This window comes from Rissa tridactyla, chromosome 2, assembly GCF_028500815.1.
Source record: "Rissa tridactyla isolate bRisTri1 chromosome 2, bRisTri1.patW.cur.20221130, whole genome shotgun sequence".
NCBI classification, from domain to species: Eukaryota; Metazoa; Chordata; class Aves; order Charadriiformes; family Laridae; genus Rissa; species Rissa tridactyla.
In genome coordinates, this window is record NC_071467.1 from 24,439,152 (window position 1) to 24,464,999 (window position 25,848).

At 37.1% G+C, this 25,848-nt stretch overlaps 1 protein-coding gene across 14 annotated transcripts in view; it reads right to left on the reverse strand.

Annotated features, from left to right (window-relative positions):
- VPS13B (vacuolar protein sorting 13 homolog B) overlaps positions 1-25,848 on the reverse strand; it is a 480,344-nt gene that overhangs the window by 405,263 nt on the left and 49,233 nt on the right. For 13 of the 14 annotated variants that reach the window (XR_008464637.1, XM_054189533.1, XM_054189532.1 and 10 more), the window contains exons 5-10: positions 24,943-25,110; positions 23,601-23,782; positions 18,051-18,225; positions 7,361-7,629; positions 3,653-3,748; positions 3,178-3,300 (exon numbers count right to left, since the gene is read on the reverse strand). Coding sequence is in view for 13 of the 14 variants with exons in the window: in XM_054189533.1 (XP_054045508.1) it covers positions 3,178-3,300; positions 3,653-3,748; positions 7,361-7,629; positions 18,051-18,225; positions 23,601-23,782; positions 24,943-25,110 (1,013 nt within the window). In the remaining variant the exon portion in view is untranslated. Of the gene's footprint in view, positions 1-3,177; positions 3,301-3,652; positions 3,749-3,839; positions 6,181-7,360; positions 7,630-18,050; positions 18,226-23,600; positions 23,783-24,942; positions 25,111-25,848 lie in introns of those variants that run through there. The other variant, XM_054189546.1, reaches the window with a different exon arrangement.

A 25,848-nucleotide genomic window follows, 5' to 3' on the forward strand; every position in this document is an offset into this window, starting at 1 on the left:
GGCTGCCATCCACCCTCACATTCCCAAGCATGTCTCCCTCTTATCTAACAAGGCCAGCACAGCATCTTTTACAGTTGGCTCATGCCTGCCTCCCCAGCCTGTCTTTCTGGAACAGTCTATGTCTATCCATTGCAGCACACCCATCACGTAGTGGGCCGCACCGCACCTCTATAATCCTAATAATGTCACGCGCTGTAGCTGTGTAAGGATATCTAATGGTTCTTGTTTGTTTTCTGTCTGCACGCATTTGCATACAAACACTTGAGACAGATGACAAGAAATGCTGCTCTCACAGTGGAAGTATAAGAACTTGTCCCATCATACATACCACAGTACAGTGATGATCATTTTCCAAATAAGGAGATATTTTACATTAATATACAGTCACTTAATATTCTCTTCCACGTTCTTAATTTTTCTCCTTAAAATACTTTCTAAAACTTCACAGAGCACTAACACCAAGTTAACAGATCTGTTGTTGGCTGCATTACTTGTTTTTATTTAAAACACAGTCAATAATTGCTGTTCTTTGGTACTTTAGGGCACTATTCTACCTACAGTACAACCAAAAATCCTCATTATTGAACTTAGAATTTCATTCACCACTTCATCAAATATTTTAAGAGTAGTTCATATGGATACCTGATTTTGTCTTAAGTAACCAAGCTTTGCTTCTTCTTAAAATATAGAAATTAACACTGTTTTACTCCTGCACTTGATACTGCTCTCATCAACCACATTGAAAAATGAGGTAAAACACTCATTCAATATTCCAGCCACACTTGTATTATCCTTAGCATACAGTGTTCCCATATCTTCCCTTCCAATCTTCTGTTCATTTAAGTACTTTCAAAGGTTTTCAACTGTGTTTTAATTTCTTATACAAGATCAAAGTATGCAGACATACATAATGATGTAGCAGTGTTGTCAAAAAAAAAGAGCCTTATGTTTTGCATCTTCTCATCCTTAGGTATTTGTCTTTCCAACTGTAAGGAACAGACATTGAGTTCTATATTCCAGTGACACATTCAAAAAACTTAAATCACAATTGGTAACAGCAGCCTTTTAAATTCGTGTAATCAAATATTTTAATAAATAAATTGGCCTTCTATGATGGAGTGACTACATCAGTGGACAAGGAAAGAGCTATGACTGTCGTCTATCTGGACTCACATAAGGCCTTTGACACAGCCCCCCACAACATCCCTCCCTCTACATTGGAGACACATGGATTTGATGCGCGGACTGTTCGGTGGACGAGGAATTGGTTGGATGATCATATCCAAAAGGTAGGGGTCAACAGCTCAATGTCTGGATGGAGATCAGTGACAAGTGGTGACCCTCAGTGGTCCATATTGGAACCAGTACTGTTCAATATCTTCATGAATGACATAGACAGTGGGATTGAGTGCACTCTCAGCAAGTTTGCAGATGACACCAAGCTGAGCGGGGCAGTTGACACACATGAGGGACAGGATACCATCCAGAGGACCTGGACAAGCTTGAGAACTGGGCCCATGTGAACCTCATGAGGTTCCAATAAGACCAAGTGCAAGGTTCTGCATCTGGGCTGGGACAACACCTGGTATCAACACAAGCTGGGGGATGAAGGGATTGAGAGCAGCCCTCAGGAGAAGGACTTAGGGGCACTGGTGGATGAAAAGCTGGACATGAGCTGGCAATGCGTGCTCACAGCCCAGAAAACCAACCATATCCTGGGCTGTATCAAAAGAAGTATGGCCAGCAGGTTGAGGGAGGCAATTCTGCCCCTCTACTCCACTCTGGTGAGACCCGACCTGGAGTACTGCGCCCAGCTCTAGAGCCCTCAGCACAGGAAAGACATGGACCTGTTGGAATGGTTCCAGAGTAGGGCCACAAAAATGATCAGAATGCTGGAGCACCTCTCCTATGACGAAAGGCTGAGACATGGGGTTATTCAGCCTGTGGAAGAGAAGGCTTCACGGAGACCTTATTGCAGCCTTGCTTAAAGGCAGCTTATAGGAAAGATAGGGACAAACTTTTTAGCAGGGTCTGCTGTGATAGGAAAAGGGGTAATAGTTTTAAACTAAAAGAGGGTAGATTCAGACTAGATATAAGAAGAAATTTTTTCCAATGACTGTGGTAAACACTGGAACAGGTTGCTGTATTGGGCTTGTGTGGCAAGGCTCCGGTAGCAGGGGGGCTACAGGGGTGGCTTCTGCGAGAAGCTGGTAGAAGCCACCCCTACATCTGACAGACCCAATGCCAGCCAGCTCCAGGACAGACCTGCTGCTGGCCAAGGCTGTGCCAATCAAGATCGGTGGTAGCACCTCTGTGATAACATATTTAAGAAGGGGACGGGGAGGGGGGGCACGCTGGAGCAGCTTTGCTGGCAGGACTTGTGACCCCATGCGGGAACCACACTGGAGCAGTCTGTTCCTGAAGGACTGCACCCCATGGAAAGGATCCATGCTGCAGCAGTTCATGAAGAACTGCAGCCCATGGGAAAGACATTGGAGAAATTCGTGGAGGACTGTCTCCCATGAGAGGAACCCCACGCTGGAGGAAGAGAAGAATGTGAAGTGTCCTCTCACTGAGGAGGAAGGAGCAGCAGAGATAACATGTGATGAACTGATTGCAACCGCTGTTCCCCATCCCCCTGCGCCCCTGCAAGGGAGGAGAAAGAGAAATTTTGGAGTAAAGTTAAGCCTGGGAAGAAGGAAGGGGTGAGGGTGTTTTTAAGATTTGGGTTTATTCCTCATTATCCTACTCTGATTTGATTGGTAATGAAATCAATTAATTTTGCCCAAGTCAAGTCTGTTTTGCCCATGATGATAATTGCTGAGTGATCTCCCTGTCTTTATCTCAACCCATGAGCCTTTCATTATATTCTCTCCCTAGTCCAGCTGAGGAGGGACATGATAGAGTGGCTTTGGTGGGCACCTGGCATCCAGCCAGGGTCAACCCACCACAGTTGCCCGGAGAGGTGGTAGATGCCCCATCCCTAGAAACATTCAAGGTCAAGTTGGATGGGGCTCCAAGCAACCTGATCCAGTTGAAGATGTCCCTGCTCATTGTAGGGGAGGTTGGACTGGATGACCTTCAAAGGTCCCTTCCAATGCAAGTTATTCTATGATGATTCTAAAACATACCAGAATTGCTTATTCAGCAAGTCAACTGATATTTCCGTATACTCACTTCTTCACTCCTATTCATGTTCTCTTCAAAGTCTTTAATTCCCATAATTCCTTTAAGGCACATAGCTTGGCAACCAACAAAACCTATTTGGCAATCAAAGAAAAGTTCACCTTTCATAAGGACCTAGTGAGGGAAAAAAAAAAAAAGGTGATATTTTGAAGAATTCTACTCCATGAAAATTAGAAAAGATACAGAAAAGCGAACTGAAATATGTTTAGATTTATATATTTAAAGCTTTAATAAATAGCAAGATAATCAAACAGTGTACTTAGAAGGAAGGGATTACTTTAGAGTCTGATCACTAAAACACTAGAAGTTTAGAGAACGTCTATCTATGTGATTATTACAATAAGTACATCCAATATAGCAGAATATGAACAATCAGTAATGAAATAATTTCAAAATATTTTATTAGTAACTATTTACTACAATATTTATAATGAATAAGAAAAACAAACCATCAATGGAAAATTACCTCAACTGTGGTTCCTTCTTGTTCCCAGCATATAACTTCTTTGGATTTAACTTTCTGAGGGCTGTAATAACTGCTTTCAGCTTGCATTTCAGTGAGCTATGAAACAACAGGATAAACACCTTATATAAGTCAATATTAGTATTAAACAGCAGTAATGTCATTAATATACAGAACTGATGAAGATAAATTAAATTATGGGCTAAAATTTATTAACAAGCAGGAAACAGGTGCAGTTAAACAGCTGTAACACATTATCCATAGAAGAACTTCTCATATTGAACTTCTGGTTGAAGTATGCCATAACAGAAATTTTAAAACCACTATAGTATTTTTAGTTTGCTTATCTAAAGAGAAACTATGTGAAAAGATGAAACAGATACACAGCTGCATTGTTAACATGGTTTCAAATTAGCTTATAAATTGCTGTAAAAATCCATAAATATATTATTTATTCTTCCCAGCAAATAATTAAATAGCACCATAATCTTAAGGAAACATTTTGATTACAACCATACTCATCGTTGTTTCTTGTTACAGAAATGCATCTTTCTCACAAATGCTATTTCTTGCATTATTTCAATATAAAAATTTAAAATGGTAAAGCACATACACTCAGGTTAAAAAACATATAACCTGCAGCTAAGAAAAAGGAGAAAAGAATCACAAAATAATGAAGGTGTTATGTTTTGCATTAAAAAACCATTTATGTTTATGTTAGGCAGCTTAAACAGGTCAAATTCTAATTTTTATATAAAAATATCCACAAGCTCTCATTATTTCCAGGAGTGGATACACATGGATGTGGTTTCAAATTAAAATTTTGTTATCCAAACATCCAAGAAAATTGGATTAAAAAAATCACTGATCACCCTTCAGCTGTGTGCAATTATTGTAGAGGAAAAGCAATTAATTGATTAAAAGAACTTAGACATTACAAGAATCATTTTCACAATTATTATAAAACGCTACATTTGATTTGGCATGATTTTTAGCTGGAATGATATCAACTGTTCAAAATGCTAATGCAGAAACTTGACCTTATTTTTTAACCAAAATATGAACCACAAAATTAATTCCATACATTCTTTGCATGCAAGGAGAACAATGAATTCTGTTTTCCTCCTAACTGTCACCATATTAGTATCATACATGACTTCAAATTCAAAATTTATAGAATGTAAGATATTACATTTTAAGTTGTTTTTATCACTTCCTAATATAAAATGCACAAGCTTTCCAAGGAAACATTAGGAAAGCCCAATCCAGCAAATCTTGTTCAAAAGAGAAGTTTGTATTATTTTTAATGAGTTTTCTCATGTGAGGAAAAAGCACACAAAATTACTACTGTATGACAAAGCACAAAAGAAAGAAGATGCTGCGCGATGATAAATGAGAAATTTGAGTATCAGTTGGTTGTTCAGTTTTTTTAAATGGTGCCCCAGGGGTATAATTAAAGGAGGAAGAAAAGAATTTCCCTGATTTATTTTTAGCCTGTTTGTTTGGTTTTTTGGTTTGGTTTGGGTTTGGGGTTTTTTTTGTTTTGGTTTGGGTTTTTTTGTTGTTGGTTTTGTTGTTGGGTTTTTTGGTTTGGGTTTTTTTTTTTTTTTTTTTTTTTAAGTGAAGGCTGAAGCAGACTGACACAAACGAATGTCTGTTGATGCTTTATTTCCTCAAATTTTGCAACTAAACTTGCTAGCTAGGAGACTGAAGACTTAAAACATTAACCTCCCCACAGAATGTCTGCAGCTCCAAAAGTTGCTTGTCTCATCCTGGTACTTGCTGAGCATCTAAATGCTCTGCTATGCCACCAAACAAAAACAGCTAAGAGAAAGTAACCATGAAGCCACTCAAAACGCTCCTTGTGCACAAATGAGAAGCCAAACAGGCAGAAAAGGGAGCTGCTGATGGTATTGAGTGTATAATCAGGCCTGTAAACATATGAAGGTTATGAAGATCATAGAACAGATCCTCCCAGAAGCTATGCTAAGGCACACAGTGGACAGGGAGATGATTCAAGACAGCTAGCATGGCTTCACCGAAGGCAAGTCCTGCCTGACCAACCTCGTGGCCTTCTATGATGGAGTGACTACATCAGTGGACAAGGAAAGAGCTATGACTGTCGTCTATCTGGACTCACATAAGGCCTTTGACACAGCCCCCCACAACATCCCTCCCTCTACATTGGAGACACATGGATTTGATGCGCAGACTGTTCGGTGGACGAGGAATTGGTTGGATGATCATATCCAAAAGGTAGGGGTCAACAGCTCAATGTCTGGATGGAGATCAGTGACAAGTGGTGACCCTCAGTGGTCCATATTGGAACCAGTACTGTTCAATATCTTCATGAATGACATAGACAGTGGGATTGAGTGCACTCTCAGCAAGTTTGCAGATGACACCAAGCTGAGTGGGGCAGTTCACACAGGTGAGGGACCGGATGCCATCCAGAGGACCTGGACAAGCTTGAGAACTGGGCCCATGTGAACCTCATGAGGTTCCACAAGGCCAAGTGTGGGGTCCTGCACCTAGGTCAAGACAGATATATAGGCTAGATATAAGAAAGAATTTTTTTTTTACAATCAGCATGGTGAAACATTGGAACAGATTTCCCAGAGAGGTGGTGCCCAATGACAGGACAAGGGTCAACAGGCACAAACAGGAACACAGGAAATTCCACCTGAACATGAGGAAAAACTTCTTTACTTTGAGGGTGGCAGAGCACTGGAACAGGCTGCCCAGAGAGGTGGTGGAGTCTCCATCTCTGGAGATACTGCAGGGGGGTTGGATTAGATGATCTTTAAAGGTCCCTTCCAAACCAAACTATTCTATGATTCTATAAAAGTTCTGCAGTTCATCCAAAAGTCTCAAAGTCATTAAAAAAAAAAATCAACCTTAGTTATTCTGCTGCTCATAGAAATAGTATTCTCTCCTGTTCTGAAAAGTTCTGGCCTTGATTTAATATCGATTTAATTATAAAACTAAGAGCCACTTTCTAGTATAGTTATGCAAGCAATTCTATGTGCATATAATTTGGCACGTGTAAAAACTATTTTGCTAATTCAGAACCTTTATTTTTAATTTCTGTCAGTACATCTCAATATCTTATTCAAGCTCTCCATATTCCCTTCTGCAAGCTTATAAAACACAGCAACTATTTTGAGATTTCTTTACAGAAAATACTCAAATCTTTCTCTACATACTTAGTTTATAGCTCAAAGTCTATGTGTAATTCATCCTTTCTTTAATTCAATTCCAACCCATGGAAAATAGTTTTAACTTTATCAGTTTAAATTCGTATTTGCACGTATTATTGTTTAAAAATAGAAAAAATATTCTTCCAGTTCACGAACTATATGAAGCTAGAAGTTTTTTATAAAGAAGTATATTTATATAAACGTTGGATGGATAGAATACTGCAATAAACATCCATCCATTTTTCTCCCATCAAAAAATATTAATTTAAGTAAATCAAGTGGTTTCTCTTTAAAATTAACATGTCCGTATGCAAATTCCACCTCAAATAGCAAAACCACCACTGTAATTAACAATACATTATGAGGCGAGAAGAACTTTCAACATCCGTATTTTTTGTTATTCATTACTGTAATATTCTGTCTCAAATCAAACAGTAGACAAGCATGCAGATAGTCTTTAAGCACTTTCTCAACAAGCCAAATAAATCCTATATGACAGAGAAATACTTACCTTAAAAGTCACTGTTGCCTTTGTACAGTAAAACCCAATTGAAATAATAGGATCCTTGAGGGACGGAGATTTCTGCTGATGTAGCGTCGATCCATCACCAATTCCACTAGAATCATTCTCTTCATCTTCGTAACTCACAATAGCAGGAACAAGAGACCAAGCCCAAGAAACCCATCCTTGCTGCTGGTCATCGTCTTGATGCAAATAAGGATCTTGATTAATATACTGTGTTGGATATTGCATTACTGAGCTCGTTTCATCTTCTGTGCCTTTTAAAACAAAAAGTCAAATTTCAAATCAACCATGCTTGAAAACTAATTTATTGTACTCAAAATTCTAGCACGCGAAATTTATCTAGGACAATATTCCACATATCATTCCCTGATATTAGATTTATAATGGTAGAAAATAGGCAGAAATTTAAAAATTCTGAATATAAGTTTCTAAGCACTTGTTTGATTCATTAACATTTTCCTCCCAAAAATATTAAGGATCTTTGCAATAGTTTTACTATCATACACTTGCAGCGAGACCAGAACTTGTCATCTATATCACAGGCTTTCAAGCCTTCTTTCATTAAAGGCCTTCCAAAGTTGCAAATTAAACCCACCCAGATATATTATGATCTTATAGTTTTCGATTTGAAAATTAAATAAAAAAGGACTTCAATTGCAAAAGCCATAATAAGGAAAACGTAAAACACAACACATTCAAAAATTAAGGTTGAAAGCCTCCTTTATTTAAAAGTCATGTTTTCAAGTATCAAAGATACAGGTTTACCTACGCTCAAAAGAGCTGATATGCCACCTGTGTCAAAAAAACCCGAATGTTGGTCCTCTGTGAAAAAAATATTAGAGATAGCAGACAGAATGAAACAAAACAAGGATTTCCACAAAGATACAAGTGAAAAATGCATGCTCCAAGTGAGTAACACTGTGCACGTACAAAAAGCACAACTAACTTAGCCTTCATCACCGCTCTTAGAGGACTCCCGAGGAGTATTAACTGCTTGAGAGTTACCACAGGTAGTACAGGATGCAGAACTGTTCCCACAGGGATGCAATACTGAATGCATTACTTAACTGAGAATGGAAATAGGAAATATTCCATTTCTATTTCCTTATTTTTTATCTCAGAGGACCCACTCTCGCAAGTTTTAGAGCTTTTAGTCTAATTAGCCTTTAGTCTTTTAGTCTAATTATTTATACACTTGCGCAATGGGAGAAAGCATAAGAAAAAACACTCGTGAGAACTCTCAGCACATGCTTGGAGGCGAGGACACCTCCTCCCACAAGGGCAATGCAGGCTTCCTTCCTGCTCTCTTTACAAAAGATTGTCAGAGATCAGATTTCGATCCAAATGTAAATCTTGAAACACAGGGAATACAGAAGAGGTGTGCATAAAGTCTTGGAAATGGCAAAGAGGCAGAACTGTCAGATGTAGAAGGAAAAAGAATTCATATGGAGCATGACTTGAGTAGTTTAGCCCAAACTGTTGCTGGCAAGGACAGAAGAAATGGTGGAAGGTCTGCCAAGACAAGAAAATCCGGAGGTGTAGGATCTCGGTCATGCATAACATTTGGTCTACATAGCCATAAAATTAAGCCATCATTTAGCATACCTCTTTGCTGCAGCATTTGTACACAGAGACAACAGTAAAAGATGCCAAATAATAGTTTGGTTTATAAACTTAGTATTTCAGAAGCCATTAAAATAAGACAGAACAGCAGCTAGACTAAAATGGTGATATCTATACGCTGTGAGACAGAACACAGAAAAAAAAGAGGAAGATATACCTAACTTCCGTCAGAAAATTAAAGCTATTACAACCATTATGTAATCAATAGTCAAACTTTGGAACAAATACACATTAGCCTCATAAGCAACCCACAACATCCTCTAAACACTTCAAATAATGTAAATACCTTTATAACAAGTAATGCATGAAGGGGAGTATGTACTTTGGAAACCCGAAGCCTCTGGTTTTAACTAACTATGCTAACCGCTACATCAACTGCAAACATATAGGGTAGTGAAATATAATAAGACCCCTACGTTTCACATACAGCAGTTTGTTAAAGGACAAAATGCCCCTACTCAGCAAGTTTCTGAATGCACTCTTGCTAGCTACCCACAGCTGAGATCACGCAGGAACAATCTTGCTTCACAGTGCAGGGCAGTGATTCCAGTTAATGAGAAATATATTTTACATAAATTACAAGATCACAGTGTGATTGCATCTCACTGTTTCCATGTTGAAATCAAGTTTGATCTCCAGAAATTCACTATCCTTTTGTTTAAAGGGTTCGAGATACTTATCTCTGAGTCTGGAAACTGGTATCTCTCACCATAAGTCTGGAACTAACCCAGTAGAAAATTACTCTTTGTGTTTATTTATTTTTCTGCCTGTGTTAGTTTTCAGCCAGGTAAGGCTGATGCAGCTTAACCTGTGGCTACATAAATACAAGTGCTAGCACTAGGGGAAGAGGGAGGGAATGCATCGCCATCCCTGCCAGCAACAGCAGAAATTTTCTTCTGGTTGAATCAACCATGAAGCTGCATAAATGAAACTTAATAATTACTTCAAGAACACAGCTGTAGATGTCCATTCTTGTACCACTAAATAATGCAAGTATTAAAATTCATTTCCTCATCCATATTTTACCTGCCATAAGCTAAAGCAGCTACTGCAAACTCACAGCTAGGATGACATTATCATTAATTATGAATACAAAACTTATGGAATAAATCATGTTAAAAAAATAAAGACATTTGCAAGGAACCTGAGATATCTGGCTGATAACAACCGTTGTGGTGCTGACCTTGAGAATGCAATAGCTCTGAAATTTGTCCTTGCAGCATGAACTGTTCTTGAAGAATCTCAAGTGTAATAGTACACATGCTTTCAGAGTAATAAATATTTTCTTATGACTTTCCTTTGCATGTATTTATTATGTAAGGAATGCAGAGAAATTACTAACATACATAAAAACACAAGTTCAATGTTTGTAAAAGTTTCCCCCAATATGTTTATGCTATTCAGTGTCTGTGTTGCCAAACAGAATTTTATACTAAAGATGTTCATTTTGAATCTAAACCATAGAAATACAATAAATTGACTGACAGCAGATAACTCATAATATTTACAATGCTAGTAGCTTAAATTTTTGATGTTTAACTAGTTTTACTTCACACTACATATTAAAAAACAGTGGCTCACGATCTATTACACATGCATTACACTAGCACAGCAATGAAGGAGGTCGCGCATAACTGGAAATTATACCAGCATCAGCAGAAACTGAAATCCTATGTACCTAACTCTAGTCTGAAAGGTATTCACCATCTCCTTTTAAAAGCAAATGTATCCCCAAGCCTTTCTAGTTGAAAATCTGATGCCATCATAATTGTAGCCCAAATACAACATCACAAAATCGCACACTCAGGTGGCATTACTTTTACACATTTAAGAGGTATCATACTTATCACTACAGTGACTCAAGTAGCCAGGAACCAGTACTGCAAAATAGTAAGACTTGAGGGTTTCTTCTTATTTCTGCATTGAGAACAGCATCTTCCTTAAATTCAAACCTCTGGATCCTACTAGAGCAGAATATCTTCCCACCTTACAGACAAACATAAAACAAGAGAAGAAATCATAGCTCCCTTTTAGTGCTGGAATTGCACGGTCCACTGGATATGGAATGTGACTAGAACATACACAAGCTTCAGATTCAACTCTGGAGAATCTGCTTTTTCATGGTATGTACCTCCACCTATTAAACAACCTTCCCCAAGTTTCTACTCCTAGTCTTCCCATCTTGTCTCACTGTAAATTGAAACACTACCCTAGTGAAGAACTGATGGATAAGGAGGGAGAGAATGAATCACCTTCCAAATTTGTTAAGAAAACTCCAAATAAAGAGTAATGCCACAACAATTCTGACGTGCTGAAATAACACCAATAATTATTCTAAAGTGCTCCCTATGGTATTACCTGGGTTGCTAATCAATTATTTTAAAATTCCAGTTATTTATCAATATCCCAATCTCAATAAAATGAGGAGCAAACGTACAAGTTAGTTAAGGGTGAGCTACAAAACAAGTGGCAGTGATTTTAGAACACCAGAACCAGGACAAGAGGTAGGCGATCTATTTTCTATTTTAATGGCAAAGGAGACTAAATAATATGAAATATCCCAACAAAAGCGCAAGTGCCTAGGGGTTGAGGTACATATCACAGGACAATTAATCTCAAAGTGACATGTAAGTGCAGATACCCAATAGGGAGAGGAAGCTGTTAGTTGTCTGATAATCCAATCAAAAAAAGTATTTTTGCTTCATATCTTGCATACAAGTTCAAGCAGATCAACTGGAAATATACTTTGCTCACTAGAAGCGTTAAAAAAAAGTTGCTTGCATTCTGCCATCTACCTTAAACTACTTCCAAATCAGCAGCAGGAAAACATGGCTCATATTTAAGCTTTTATGTAATAAGAAAAAATACAGAAGGCCAACCTGTGACTCACCTTTCAAAGATTCAATCATTTTGGGGGGGAGGGGGTCTCTACTATAAAAGGAGTATTAATGTTTTTCAAGAAAAGAAGAAAATGGCAAGACAACAAAATAGATGTTTAAAAGGCATTCATAAAAATCTAGGTCTCCACAAAAAGGTTATAGTGCATGAACCAATAAAAATATTAAATATAAACAAATTTAATCCTCCCAATTTAGAAACTTTAAGAAAATTTGGGAAGATTTAATTTTCCCTCTTTTCTTTTTTAAATTTGCTACTTATTTTAACTGCTGCTCATCTAACTGATGTTAACAGATGTAAGCAATTCTACGTGCCTAAACATTTATTCCAAATTAACGAAATCTGGCCGTCTCCATACAATGAGCTTGATACCCATCCTCAGCACACAGGATCTCAGCAACCAGTTACAATGCACTATTAGAGATGCCTACAACACCATTACTCAGTGTCACTGGCTGTTAGACAGGTGCACAATGCACTGACCCCACAAGCCCTGTTTCACAGGTGTCTGTCTACACTGCATCTTTAGTCTGTTGAAATACGACTTGCAAGTCTACCTACTGTTCCTTGGGAGGATACCAAAGTATATAAGCACGGAAGAAGCTCCAATAATGGAGCTAGATGACTGGAGGGGGAAAAAAAAAACCACAAAAAAACCCCAACCAAATGTGGTGTTTACTGCACAGATCATTTACCCAACAAAACACATAAAAATTTGAAGAAGTGAAACAGTATTATGTTCTCCAGTACAAAGATCATATGTATATCTCCACCCCTTTAACCCTCAAAAGACGACAGACAAAAGTGCAGAGACAAGAAAAATACACAGGAAAGTGTGATTTGGCACATACCACCTTTTTTCCTGACATCATTTCAGTCAAACTGGGGCTCATTTTCTCCACTGTTTAGGGATAGCTCACCTCTACCCAAGCTCTTTAACACAGTGCACAGCCACTTCTCCTCAGTCAAGTATGGATAGATAAATTTATTTCAGTTCTCCCATTTTTATCCCAATAGAATATTGCAGAATCAATTCCTTCTCCAACATCTAAAGCTCACATAGAATTTCTTGTGTCACAAATTATTTGCATCTGGTTTTCTCAGTCAACTCAAATCTCATATTCAGCCCAAAGCTGGCAATTATTTAACTCATTCTCTTGAGCTGCTTTTTGTTCCATTGGTATCCCAAAAAATTCCCCATGCTAATGTTCTTACCTGCAAGTTTTCAATAAGGAGAACTTCAGCCCATTAAAAATTTGAGTTTCATAGTATCCATGCAACATTTTATTCTGTTTAGTGTTGTAAGAGTGTTAGCTACTCACATTCACAAAGGCCTTCTTTATTTTCACTCAGTTTTTTGAGAGTAAAGATCACGACAGAGTCAGCGTGCTTTACAAATATTAGAAAATTTCACAATGCTCCTTTGGGATGGAATGGTACTGTTCCAAAAATATTGCTATTTTACACCTGGGAAACATGCTTCCTATGCTGGAATTACATCTGCCATGGATTTAATTTCATGAAAAAATAAAAACCAAAACACTTTCATAATACAGAATCTGAAGACAATCATTCAGAGGAGGTAGCACCAGGAACTGTTAAAACCACTCTCAGAAGCTCAGTAGCTCATACTGCTCATGATTCCAGCTTCTGTCATCTGACCCAAGCTTCTTGCTCAGCATCTCCTGCACGATGGGTCATGTGGACCCATCTCCACTGTCTGTGCCCCCATGCCCTGCACTATCCCTCAGCCATGTGACTTTTCATTTCTAGTCCACTGTTCGTATTTCTTTGCCCAGCGAGTGCTCGACTTGCTCTGCTTGAGTGCTTTTTCTGTTCTTCAAACCTCTCAGGTCATTTTTTACTTAACCAGTTCTAGTATTTCAGCCTTAGATCAACCTCAGCAACCCCATCCAATTAAATTCCAGCTTTCTCTTGCCTCCTGGTTTCCTTGTCTTCTTTCATGCCTAAATAATTTTCATTTCTACTTACATTGGTCAATTTTTTCCACCACGAACCAAAGGCCTGTTCTCAAGTCCCAGCCCGCCACAACTACAACTGATGGTTTTGCCATAGGCTCTTGTCCAAACCCTTCTCACTTCAGTGCCTCTCTGCACTGAAATACATCAATTTTCTCCTTCGCAATACCAGTACAGACATCCAAGCCCACAATTCAGGCAGCCTTCAATCCCTCAGAAGCAAAAGCCCTGTCCAGCCCTGAGCAAGAGCATGGTCCAGTATGCATGCGGTTTTAAGTGAATTTACTTATCAACTAAAGCAAATTTCCACCTGTATTTCTCACCCGTAATTTTACCTGTGTATTTTGAATGCTTTCAGCATAACAGAATTGGAGCAGATTTTGCTCGGGCAGCAAAATATATGTTCATGGCATAGGCAACCCTGATGCCAAATCTACATTTGTGCAAGTCTTACATTTGGGTATACAGGAACAAACAAACCGCTGCTGTAACAGTCTTAGACTGGATAGGTGACTGATTTTGTTATGTCAACAATGACATAATAAAAATAAGCGCCATACAAAAGACTAAGAATTAGTAATAACTGAACCCAGTAAATTCTTTAAACTGAAGGGGTGGGGACTGCTTACTAATAAATACTGGGTTAAACTGCTTAATGAATCTTCAGAACCCTTTCAAAGAGTTATAAAAATATAATTTATAAAGAAGGCCTGTACATTATGAAACTGTAAAGAATTTAGGCACAATTCCAGTGGAATTAGTCTTAGATTTCATGAAGCGTTACTCTTGGAAAAAAAAAGTGTGGCTAATATAGCTCAGCAGATAATAAATGCCATTTATTATAGCACTTGATTACATATTTTTTTCTGAAAATAGTAGCACCTTCGAAGTTTCCTCAGAAAAGTTCAAATCTGTGGTTGGAAATTTGGATGACAAATGCATCATGAAGTGCTAATAAAGTGGGTTTGGTTTTTTTCCTACTCAGACACAGATAAAATATGAAGCTAGAAGAACAAAAAAGTAAAAAGTAAACTCACAAACTGATAGTATGGGTAACCTGGTTAATGTCAGTTTGGCACTCCCGCTTAACTATGCTGAATGAGAGAAAAAAAAACATGAGCTATTTAAAAGTTTTATTTGTGTGTGTGTACATGCATGTGCACACGTCTATGTACATATGCCCACACATATACTAAACTCCGCAGGAAACAAGCATAAATGGTATGAAGAAACAGTTGGTGGCAGGTTTAGCCTGTATGTGGCTAAATACTTTGCAGTGAAGACAGAAATGGACTTCTAGAACTGTTTCTACAGCTCTGGCTTGGCCACCCAATAACTACCATCTCTTTTGCATTCTGAAGGAGATAGTTCTGTCAAATAAATATGATGATATAATTAAATACAATGAAAATGTTTGAGCACAGCATAGTTGAACAAAAAAATTGCACAGGAAATCAGAGTCTTCCTCCTTGGTAGGTTCTTGTCATTGCAACCTTAGTCTAATTTCTGAACAGTTTGACAACTCTTGCATAGATTAGTGTGAAGTTACATGATACTATTTATTTTTTAGATAGCTATTTTATGAAAAACTAATAAGAGATACTCAGTTGTTCAAAAAAAGAACGCAAATGGTATTTACAGACAGCAATTGCAGTTCAACCTTCCTGAGGACATACATTAGAAATAAGGATGGCAAGAGACATATTGCTTAAGATTTTACTCGTATTTGGACATAATCTCAAATTGCAGTCCAGGTGCAGAAAAGACTGAGGACTTGTAGACAGATGCCTTTTGTTTTAACCTTAATCTTCGCATAAACTATATTTCACCACCCATCTCACATCTTAACCAAAAGCAGCCAAACAAACAAAACCCACATACCTCTCCTATCCAACTTCCATCCCCTTCCATAGTTACAACTGTTCATCCCAGTCGTCTTGTTACTCAAGCTAATCTTTGTCTCCAAGTGAGTTTCAGATGAAAAGGTCTACCAGGTCCCAGCTATTCTCATACTGACTTACATGATTTCTCTATCCTTTCAATGTCTTTCCTATATTAAAATGGTCCTGCTCACCTCAGCAGCTCCAGGAATCCAGCTACAAAGCTCAAACAACTCTAAATATATCATAACTCTATGGCATGAAACCTTGGCCAAATCTGGGTGAACTTTGATGGGACTGAAAGAAAGATATTCATGGTACAAAGACAACCCCCTTTCTGAAAGCATAGAAAAGTTCTTCACCCTTTCTCCTGCAAGTCATACAATTAAAACATTGGTTAGATGGAGATCTTAAGGAGATCTTAAAATGCACACCAATGATTTTTCTAAAAACTGTATGCTTTTTAAGTCTCAGGAGAAAATTAATATTTTCAGAATATTAATTAAGTACTTCTAATCACACGTCTTGTGTAACAAACTCCACATTTCTTGTAAGGCAAGTAGTTCCTAGTACAGAAAACTACTTGAGCATTAGAGAAAATACAAGAGACCTATTTACAGACTTCTTATTTATTTGCTCAATTCCACATAGCAGCAGCATGACAGAAAACTCTACATCTGGCAAGACAGTGAAACGGTTATCTGTGCCAACCAACACTGAAGGCTATATTTTGGCAGAGAAATTTCCACTGCTGTCATTTTTCCAATAATGTATTTATTTCTCTGAAATCAGAGAAGACAAAAACACAAGGTCAACAAAAATTATAAACTTTTTATGTAAATTGAAGTTGCATACCTCTTAAACAGAACAAAATGAATTAATTTAGTAGTTTACACAAAGTTTCAAACTGTTGTTAATACTATAAACATAAGCATAGCCTAAGAGTGCTGCATCACCTTCACATATAATTCCAAGAATTTTCTAGATGTTATCATACTCTTGGCTGTATGGTAAATATCTCTTCCTACTCCCCTAGATCTAAATTCAACCTTGGAAAGATATCCAAAACTTATGTCTTGAAGAGATTAAAATTAACACACAAATCTCTAAATAATTTCCCTGTTTTGACAAGTAAATTAACTTCTGCTCTACAAAAGCATAAAACCAAGAAAATTCAGAATTCAGAATGACAGTCCATCCTCCCTCTTCTCTTTTATTTAGTGCCTGACACATTACAATAACTTCAGATTCAAGTTCGGATGTTCAAGATCATGACATTCCCGATTGAATTACTAAAAAAGACAGCATGATGTGAGTCATTATGACTACTTGACTCTGTGTTTATATTTTATATAGAAGTGAATAAACAGAAGAGTATTTAAGTTCTAATGTCTACTTAGATATTTTATTTCCCTTAGATTTTAATATAAACTAAGCACCTATACGCATTTCTTACGTTGCTGCAAATTCCTAACAATTCACCTAACATAAGACCTCAACACTCAAATATATGACATGATGCAACTAGAAAAAAAGAATGATACAGTAGCAAAGTTGGTAGCTCCTAGAAAAGCCACATAAAATTGAGGCTGGAGTGAAAGATTTACAGCTCAAAAACGCATCGCTGTTGTAACCCTAGCAATATTTGGGAAGCAGCAGATGGGAAGCCATCATATAAAGGTAAAGAGAATTCACCCCTCAATCAGCGCAGTGCTCCTCAAAAGATCACGTCACAGCAAGTTACTATGAAAGATCACGTAGAAGAGGGAATACATGCTATATGAAAACAAAAAGCAGAGAAGACCAGACAATGTAAAAGGACAGAACTACTGAAAACACAGTGCAAATTAATGCTTTGCTATTTAGAACAAATGCGGATATATCTATTGCCAGTAACAAGTTTCAAAGAAAGATGGAAAAACACATCACTTAAACTGGCAGCAGCCACATTTGAGCTAAATAAAAAAGCCAAAGTTGCATAAGGACAGGTGCCTTGTTGCACCACATAGTGATGAATAAATCCAAAGTACCCTCCTGTGTCACAACTCCTAAAAAGGTCCTTTTACATAACGTTTAACCTCAGTTTAGTCAAGACTATCAGAACACTTTTCAGAACATAACATGAAAAAGATGTTAGAGCACTGCATACTTACCCAGCACAATGAACTGCCTCTCCAATGAACTGCAGACTGCCGAAATACTTTGCAATGATTAGCCTTGGCCATTTATATTTGTAAAAATAGTGGAAATTAATCTTTTTAACATTTCTTTTTAAAAAGTAAAAATTGTATTTACCTGTGATATTTCCCAACATATCTTTAGTGTGGCAAATCAAATCTTCGCTTTCCCCGTCTTTGAAGTTGCCTATTTCTCCATAATAAAGAGCAATTCCAAGTTGCATTATACGTATAAACATAGGAAGCTGCTGATCAGAGATTGAAAGTTTCAAACTTTCAACTAATGTGTGAACCTATAACATAAAAGAGAACAAAAGCAAGTAATAACAAAGCTCTGTCATCATTAAAGCCAACTTTTAAACGATACAACTTCATATTCATTTTGTACATGCATTCGCATTTCTGAAAACAAAACCTTCAAACCAACACCAGGCAAAGGACTACAAACAATGACTGTCAAAAAACATACACTCTTTGGGTTGCTACACACGAGATCTTCAGGTTAAGTCAACTGTATCGCATAGATATTTTAAAAAACATTTTTTTTTTTATAATTGTTGCTGAAGAAATTCCTAAAACATAGTCACAAGTGCATCTCATTAACCTTTTATTTTCATTATAGAGTTTCATAAAAACGTGTTTAGCATAAACATGCTAAAGAAAACCTAGATATATTCATTTTAATACACAAGGTTCTTCATTTTGATTATTTTCTACTCCCAACATTGTTGCAAGTGGACAAGTCACGGGGTGGGGAAAGGACTCATTCCAATTGAAGTGCAGAAAACCAGCTCCTCTGGATATTTCAGTTCAAATTTGCAATTAAGCAGTTTTCTCTAAATGAGAAAAGCTTCACAAAGACTGTAATTACTAGGATGAATATTTATCCTTCCTTTAATATTTTAGTATTTATTCAACACTTCAGGATATTTTTATGTGATCATACTATAAAGACAAAACCAGACTTGATAAGAAAGCTATCTTTCATTAAAATAACAGCTGCACAAAACAAAATTATTGTAATAAAAGTACTGTTTCTAACATTAGACATATTCCTAACTTCAGGTACAGTTTCTAAATGCTGTGGGTGAAAATAATGGAAATGGAAAGTAACTACACATCAGTATTGGCCTTAATGCAATCCAATTCAAGAAACATTAAAAATGACTTTGTAAACAGTACTGTACATCCATGGACAGGTAAAAAGTAGTAAATAAATATTTGTATAAAAATATGCTAATATACCAATAATACTTCACTAATAAATTTATACAGTAAATTTATTAATAAAGCCACAGCCTTAGTTATACAGAATAAATGACAACATAGTATCAGCCATTTATGTAGACTATAGGCAAGATTTTAGGTATTGGAATTCTGCTATTATTTACAATTCTCTGAAGGAAAACAGCATGTAAAATCCTAAGATACATTTTGGAAATTAAAACTTCAATATCAATTTTTCACAGCTAGTTAATAAGAAGTTGTCAACAATAAATCTTTTCTGTGCAGATGAACAACAGGAAGGATAAGGAGCTAATAACTGTCTTAAGATTTGGAAGAAAAAAGATTATTTTGCCAGAAGCCTTTTTAAAAGTCACACAAGGGGCATATGTCATAGTAGAGGACAGGAATACCACGTAGCGCTGTAAGCAATGAACATAATTATGCAGTGGCCTAATTGAAATTATGTTACACACTCTTGGACTTCTTGTATGGTACTACCCTCCCACCATGATCCTGGCTCTTACATTGCCAGCGGAACTCGCCTGCCCCTCAGTTAAGTTGACTCATCTCACTAAAAGCAGCAGAAAACTATTTATTTCTTCTTGTCCAGTTAGCTTTCAGTCAACATAGAGAGTTGACTTAGATGACTGGCAGGTCAGACAAATGTCAGCGCTGCTCCAAATAGGGGGAGGCAGGACTGACATTCCCAGTGCAAATCATCTCATCTGTCTCACCGTTGTCTCATCCCATGATGATTTCAACAAGAAAAGCAACGAAAACCTTAAAACTCTAATCATTTTACATGTGTTTTGCCACCTCTCCCCACATATACTATTTTCATTCTAAAATTGAAAATAGGAGCCTAGCATTCCGAATTTAAAAGCGTACAAATACACATCCAAGTACTACAGAACTGTCGTCCTTTGAGGAGAGTCGACTTCAATTGACTCATTAAGATTAGTTTGGCCAAAACTTTTCAATAGACATAGTCAAAATTACACAGGTTATAAAAATATTCTCTGCAGAGAAACCAAAAGAGCAGATGCTATTACAAATGTGGAAGTCTTGGAAACTTTCACTCAAGACTAAAAAACAGATGTGCTTCACCAAGTGAACAACACAGAAATCAAAGTTTTTGTTATAAAGATCTTCATAGATCTGGAGAAAAAGATTGAATGCTGCTGGCTTTTGTCTCTAGCTGGGAAACAAGACACCAGCAGAAAAATTGCTGGCATTCAGTAATTTACCCTTCAGACACACTGAAGCTACAGGAATTTCATTTGCAGCACACACTTTTTAAAAGCTTTAATCATCCTTACAATAATTCCGCTAATGAAGAAGTTATGTTTACTGATAACAGCTCCTTTTAATTCAAATGTAAGAAGATACAGCTGAGTCTATCAAATAGCTAATATTTTAAAGATAATCTTTTTAAATAACCGCATTCTGATGATCCACAGCACACAATCTCCATGCATACAACAAATCAGAAAGTTATCAAATGTAAAATTTGTGAGGGTCAACAGATTTGTAGATCTAATCCTTGCATAATAGTATGGTAGTGAAATACTAGAAAAGATTAAAGATTAAAAATATCGTTACATTCGGATCATTATTCTTTGGATCATAGAAAACAATTAACAACTCAAATATTAATCCAGAGCCACATAGCTAAATGTTTTCATTTAATTGAGCACATTTCTGAACATCTTCATAAACAGTATGTTTAAAGATGCAACAAAAAAAATGAGAAAAAAATAAGAAACAAATTAAAAAAGAAAACGAGACAAAGAGAAGTAAACTATGTGCAACATAACAAAAAAATCAGAGTATACAGAAAAAAAATAAAAGACATCTTTGAACAAACTGAATGTGCCTTAAAAAAGGGCAGGGGTGATGAATGGCCACCAACAAAGATAACCAGAAAAATTTAATACAAATTTTATTAAATTATTACCACCTCAGTACATTCTAATCCATGTTTTATTTTAGTCCAGTATCCACTAAAAATTCTAAGTAATAATATAGAAGTAATCTCCATTTTTACAACAGTAACATTTTAAATTATATAGAAGATTGTGTCAGCATTTCCATTAAAGCATGCTGTTGGAGACTTGTAATTTGGCCATAAACTTTTGCTCTGCATTAAAACTTGGCATATTAGACTTCAGCTAGGTAGAGATTACTTCCTCAAAATTTACAGAACTATTTGGCTAACTTAAAAGTTGGGCTTTTTAACACTAAGATTTACTGTCTATATGCAGAATCATACTGTCACCACAGAACATGAAGACCATCACTGGTAAACTACAGAGAGTCATATAATGATTCCTTATTATCACTGGACTTCATATAGATCCTGAAGTTATAACGCACATGTTTAGAAGTTGCAATATCACTGAATATATAAATTTTTGTTTATAAAACTCAAAATAAGCAAATTGCAAGAATTGTGAAATTTCTGCAAACATACATGCTACCAGACATTTGTGTGCAAGTATCCAGCATTTTGTGGCAATTCTTATCTGGGTAAATACTCAACATATCCACAAATCTCCAAATTTCTCAAGGTAATCAAAGGTATACAGCTGCACAGCACACAGAAGAAAACACAGGCATTTGACAAATTGGACTGGATGAGGGGATGGAGTGCACCCTCAGCAAGTTTGCCAATGACACAAAGCTGGGGGGGGGTGGCTGACACACCAGAAGGCTGTGCCGCCATACAGAGACCTGGACAGGCTGGAGAGTTGGGCAGAGAGGAATCTTATGAAATTCAACAGGGGCAAGTGTAGGGTGCTGCACCTGGGCAGGAATAACCCCATGCACCAGTACAGGTTGGGGGCTGACCTGCTGGAGAGCAGCTCTGCAGAGAGAGACCTGGGAGTCCTGGTGGACAACAGGGTGACCATGAGCCAGCAATGTGCCCTTGTGGCCAAGAAGGCCAATGGCATCCTGGGGTGCATCAAGAAGAGTGTGGCCAGCAGGTCGAGGGAGGTCATCCTCCCCCTCTACTCTGCCCTGGTGAGGCCGCACCTGGAGTACTGTGTCCAGTTCTGGGCTCCCCGGTTCAAGAGGGACAGGGAACTGCTGGAGAGGGTGCAGCAAAGGGCTACCAAGATGATTAGGGCACTGGAACCCCTCTCTTATGAAGAAAGACTGAGGGATTTGGGTCTCTTCAGCCTGGAAAAAAAGACAGCTGAGGGAGGACCTTATCAACGCTTACAAATACTTAAAGGGTGGGTGTCAGGAGGATGGGGCCAGGCTCTTTTCAGTGGTGCCCGGGGACAGGACAAGAGGTAATGGGCACAAACTTGAACATAGGGAGTGCCACCTGAACATGAGGAGGAACTTCTTTACCCTGAGGGTGGCAGAGCCCTGGAAGAGGCTGCCCAGAGAGGTGGTGGAGTGTCCAACTCTGGAGACATTCAAAACCCGCCTGGACGCGTTCCTGTGCCACCTGCTCTGGGTGACCCTGCTCTGGCAGGGGGGTTGGACTACATGATCTCCAGAGGTCCCTTCCAACAGTATGATTCTATGATTATTAACTCCTAACCTTAGGTTCACAACAGCTTAGGACTTCCTGAATCACATCAAACAAATGCAGTATCCTAACTGAAAGAGTGAAACTTCTGAATTATATTCTTGAGAAACGTCCATCAAAATTTATCTCAAAATTGACTATTTTGCAGTGCATGCACCTGAAGATTGTTTTTTATTAAAACTTGGGAAAAGCCTGCTATAAAGTCTGTGTCTCAATTTAAAACAGTTCTCAATTAATTAAATGGGCACCACTGCTATTTGTTGAGAGAGGAAGGGAAGACTAAGCTTACACGTATGATGACTCAGAGCAGGGGAAAAAACAACAACAACAAAAAAAAAAAAAGAGAAAGGCAGTTTGGTCTCTCTATCAACTCAGTATTTTGCTTCTGCACTGCAAAATGTAAAGATGTCACCTTTGGTCAGTGCCAGGTGACCACAAGTAATACTGCACCCCTGCTCCCTAGAAACTGGGCTTGGCTTGCTAATCCATTTCACGTGGTTCACTAAATAGTGCTAATACACCAAAGTTTCTTGTTATTTATTAGAGTTTGAGCTACACTTGAAAGAATAACATAAGTAAAAAATTCTTTCCATCTTATTGGAGGCACTTTAAAGCATACAGTATTTTTTTATTTAACAGATTACCTGCAGACATTTTTTTTCCTTTTTTTTTTCCTTTTTTAAAAATTCAGGAAAACCAGAAAAGATTAGAAAACATTACTTACATGCTCTTACTGTACATAGAGTAATTGCATCATTTGAACAAAACAATCAAAAAATCTCATTAGCAAAAGCCAAGCGAATTAACTTTTCATTTTACTTTAAATTTCAAAGTATATTTTGAAAAACCTCAAAACTTCACAAATTAACAGCAAAAAAAATTATTTTCGATACCTACTTTAATAATAGATGGCATTTTGGAGTTGAGGTTATCATAAGTAAAATGCAGACGAGTCTTGAACGAACATTTGTACAGCAGAGGTTCCTGGTAAAATTCAATTTTACCACTAGCATTTCTCTTATCGAGACAGACTGTGCAGTCAGAAAAGTTGATCATCTTTCTCAGTACCAGATCAGTGGCTTTTAAAAGAAATAGATAGGTTAAAAAAAAATACATTGCATAAGAAAAACAAGGTATGCATACATGTTCTTAACTAGAAGAAAACAATATAAGATAGTTGCGTGGTCATTATTTAAATCATCAAAGTACTTGCTTTTCTGACTAGAGAATAATTTAACACGTTACAGACTTTTTCAGCTGAATACTTTAAAAGTGAGGACAAATAAGTTACATCCAATTCAAATTTGCATCCCTTTACTGTACCTTAGATCTATTTATAAAATAAGACTACTGCTCCATGTGCAAGCTTAAGACCAATAAATATTATTCTCATTATTTTCCTAAAAAGAACCTTGCATATTTTCCCCCAGTTTTCATTTGAATCTTCCAAAGCAAACAAGAGCTATTATAGTGATCTTAACATGAAATGTATTTTGTAATTTTGTTATATTAGTTTGTAATAATTTTAGCCAGAACAAAGAAATGGGTCCAGTGGTCAGGAATCCATTAATTAAATTTCCTGTTCCACCGGAGATCTTCTGTGTGATCTTAAAATACTGCACCCAGCTTCCACCTCTACCAGATGTCAGTAAGAACACCTAGACTTATAGGTGAACATTGGTAATTCAAAGACCAAGACATTCAGATACTGAAGACCAAGATAAAAATAAAAATTTGGGTGCTTTTTTCCTGAAAACGTGAAGCAAGATGGAGCATGTCATGCAACTGGTGTGCTATGCTCACTACAGCACAGCGTGTTTTACTAACTCTCTAGCCAGCTTGTTCAGAATATTAAGATCATCACAAACAACCGCAACGGAACAACTTACGATGCTACTGCTCATTCACAAAAATAGAAATAGATTGCCCAAGCACTCACTGACAGCAGCGAGGAAAAAGTGAAATGCAATCACAGAAGGATGGCAAGTATGACCAGAGGGGACTTCAAAACATGTTATATAATTATCTGTGATCATACAAGTATGTGTTAAGAATCAATCTATATTATTATAGTTGGCTCTTCAAAATGAAGAGGGGAAAACCTGGTAAGAAATGAAACCAGGCAGAAAGTATCTTACTTCCAACATAAAGAGCCATTCTTATTAGACTTGTGAATTTCTTTATGAATTTAAGAGTGCCTCCACTGTGATACCTAAAATGAAAAAAAATATCTACTCACCAGAGATGTCCATAAAAGCTCGATCCCAAAACTCATCCACTGTATAGCATTCTGCAGAAGTGATATTGACTGAGAGAACAATATCATCCTCCACATATTTTAATATGAGATTGTTGATCACAATGTTGACATTGTTCACAACACGCCTAATCAAACTCTGAACATAACCTATAAAACAAAATAAATACTTATGAGTTAAGGAAGACATGATGCCAAATTCATTTATTACTGAAGTCATTATTTCCAACTCGTATTCTTTTTTAAAATCAAAATTAAAACAAACCAAGTATTGTCCTTCATTTATCTAAAAAATCATGGGACACTAACATTCAGTGCAGTTAAGTCAATCTGCATTCTGGAAATGCAATAAGCTATAGGAAAAAAGCCTGTAAACACTAGAAATGTAATATAGTGCAAAAGATTAATTTTTGGTGGCAAGAATCAACTTTCCAACTAATTAAGAAAACAGAAGACTCTGGATTATTGTAGACAAAGAATTTTAATGGCAGTAACTTTTTTACTTGAAAGTTATTTAGAAATAGGTTTGGAAAAGTGAACACCAGTTGCTAGGTTACTTTTCAAGTATGCACATATTACACCTATGTGCCCCCTCACCTAGTTTTTTTAAAAGTTAACTAAGCATTAATATGCCTAGTACTTCTTTTCATTCTAAAAGCTAATGTATCCACATCATGCTCAGCAAGACCCCTGTGAGGTATAACAAAATCAATTTCTGTCAACAACCCAAATAGTAAGCACCTGCACTGAAGCCTTTGGGAAGAAATCCATTTAAATTTTTTCAGACATAATACGATTGGAAAAATGAACTCGTCTGGGAATTCCCAGTATGCAGTAAACACTCATATTTTACCAATATGGTAAAGAAATCAAATACTACCCATATTC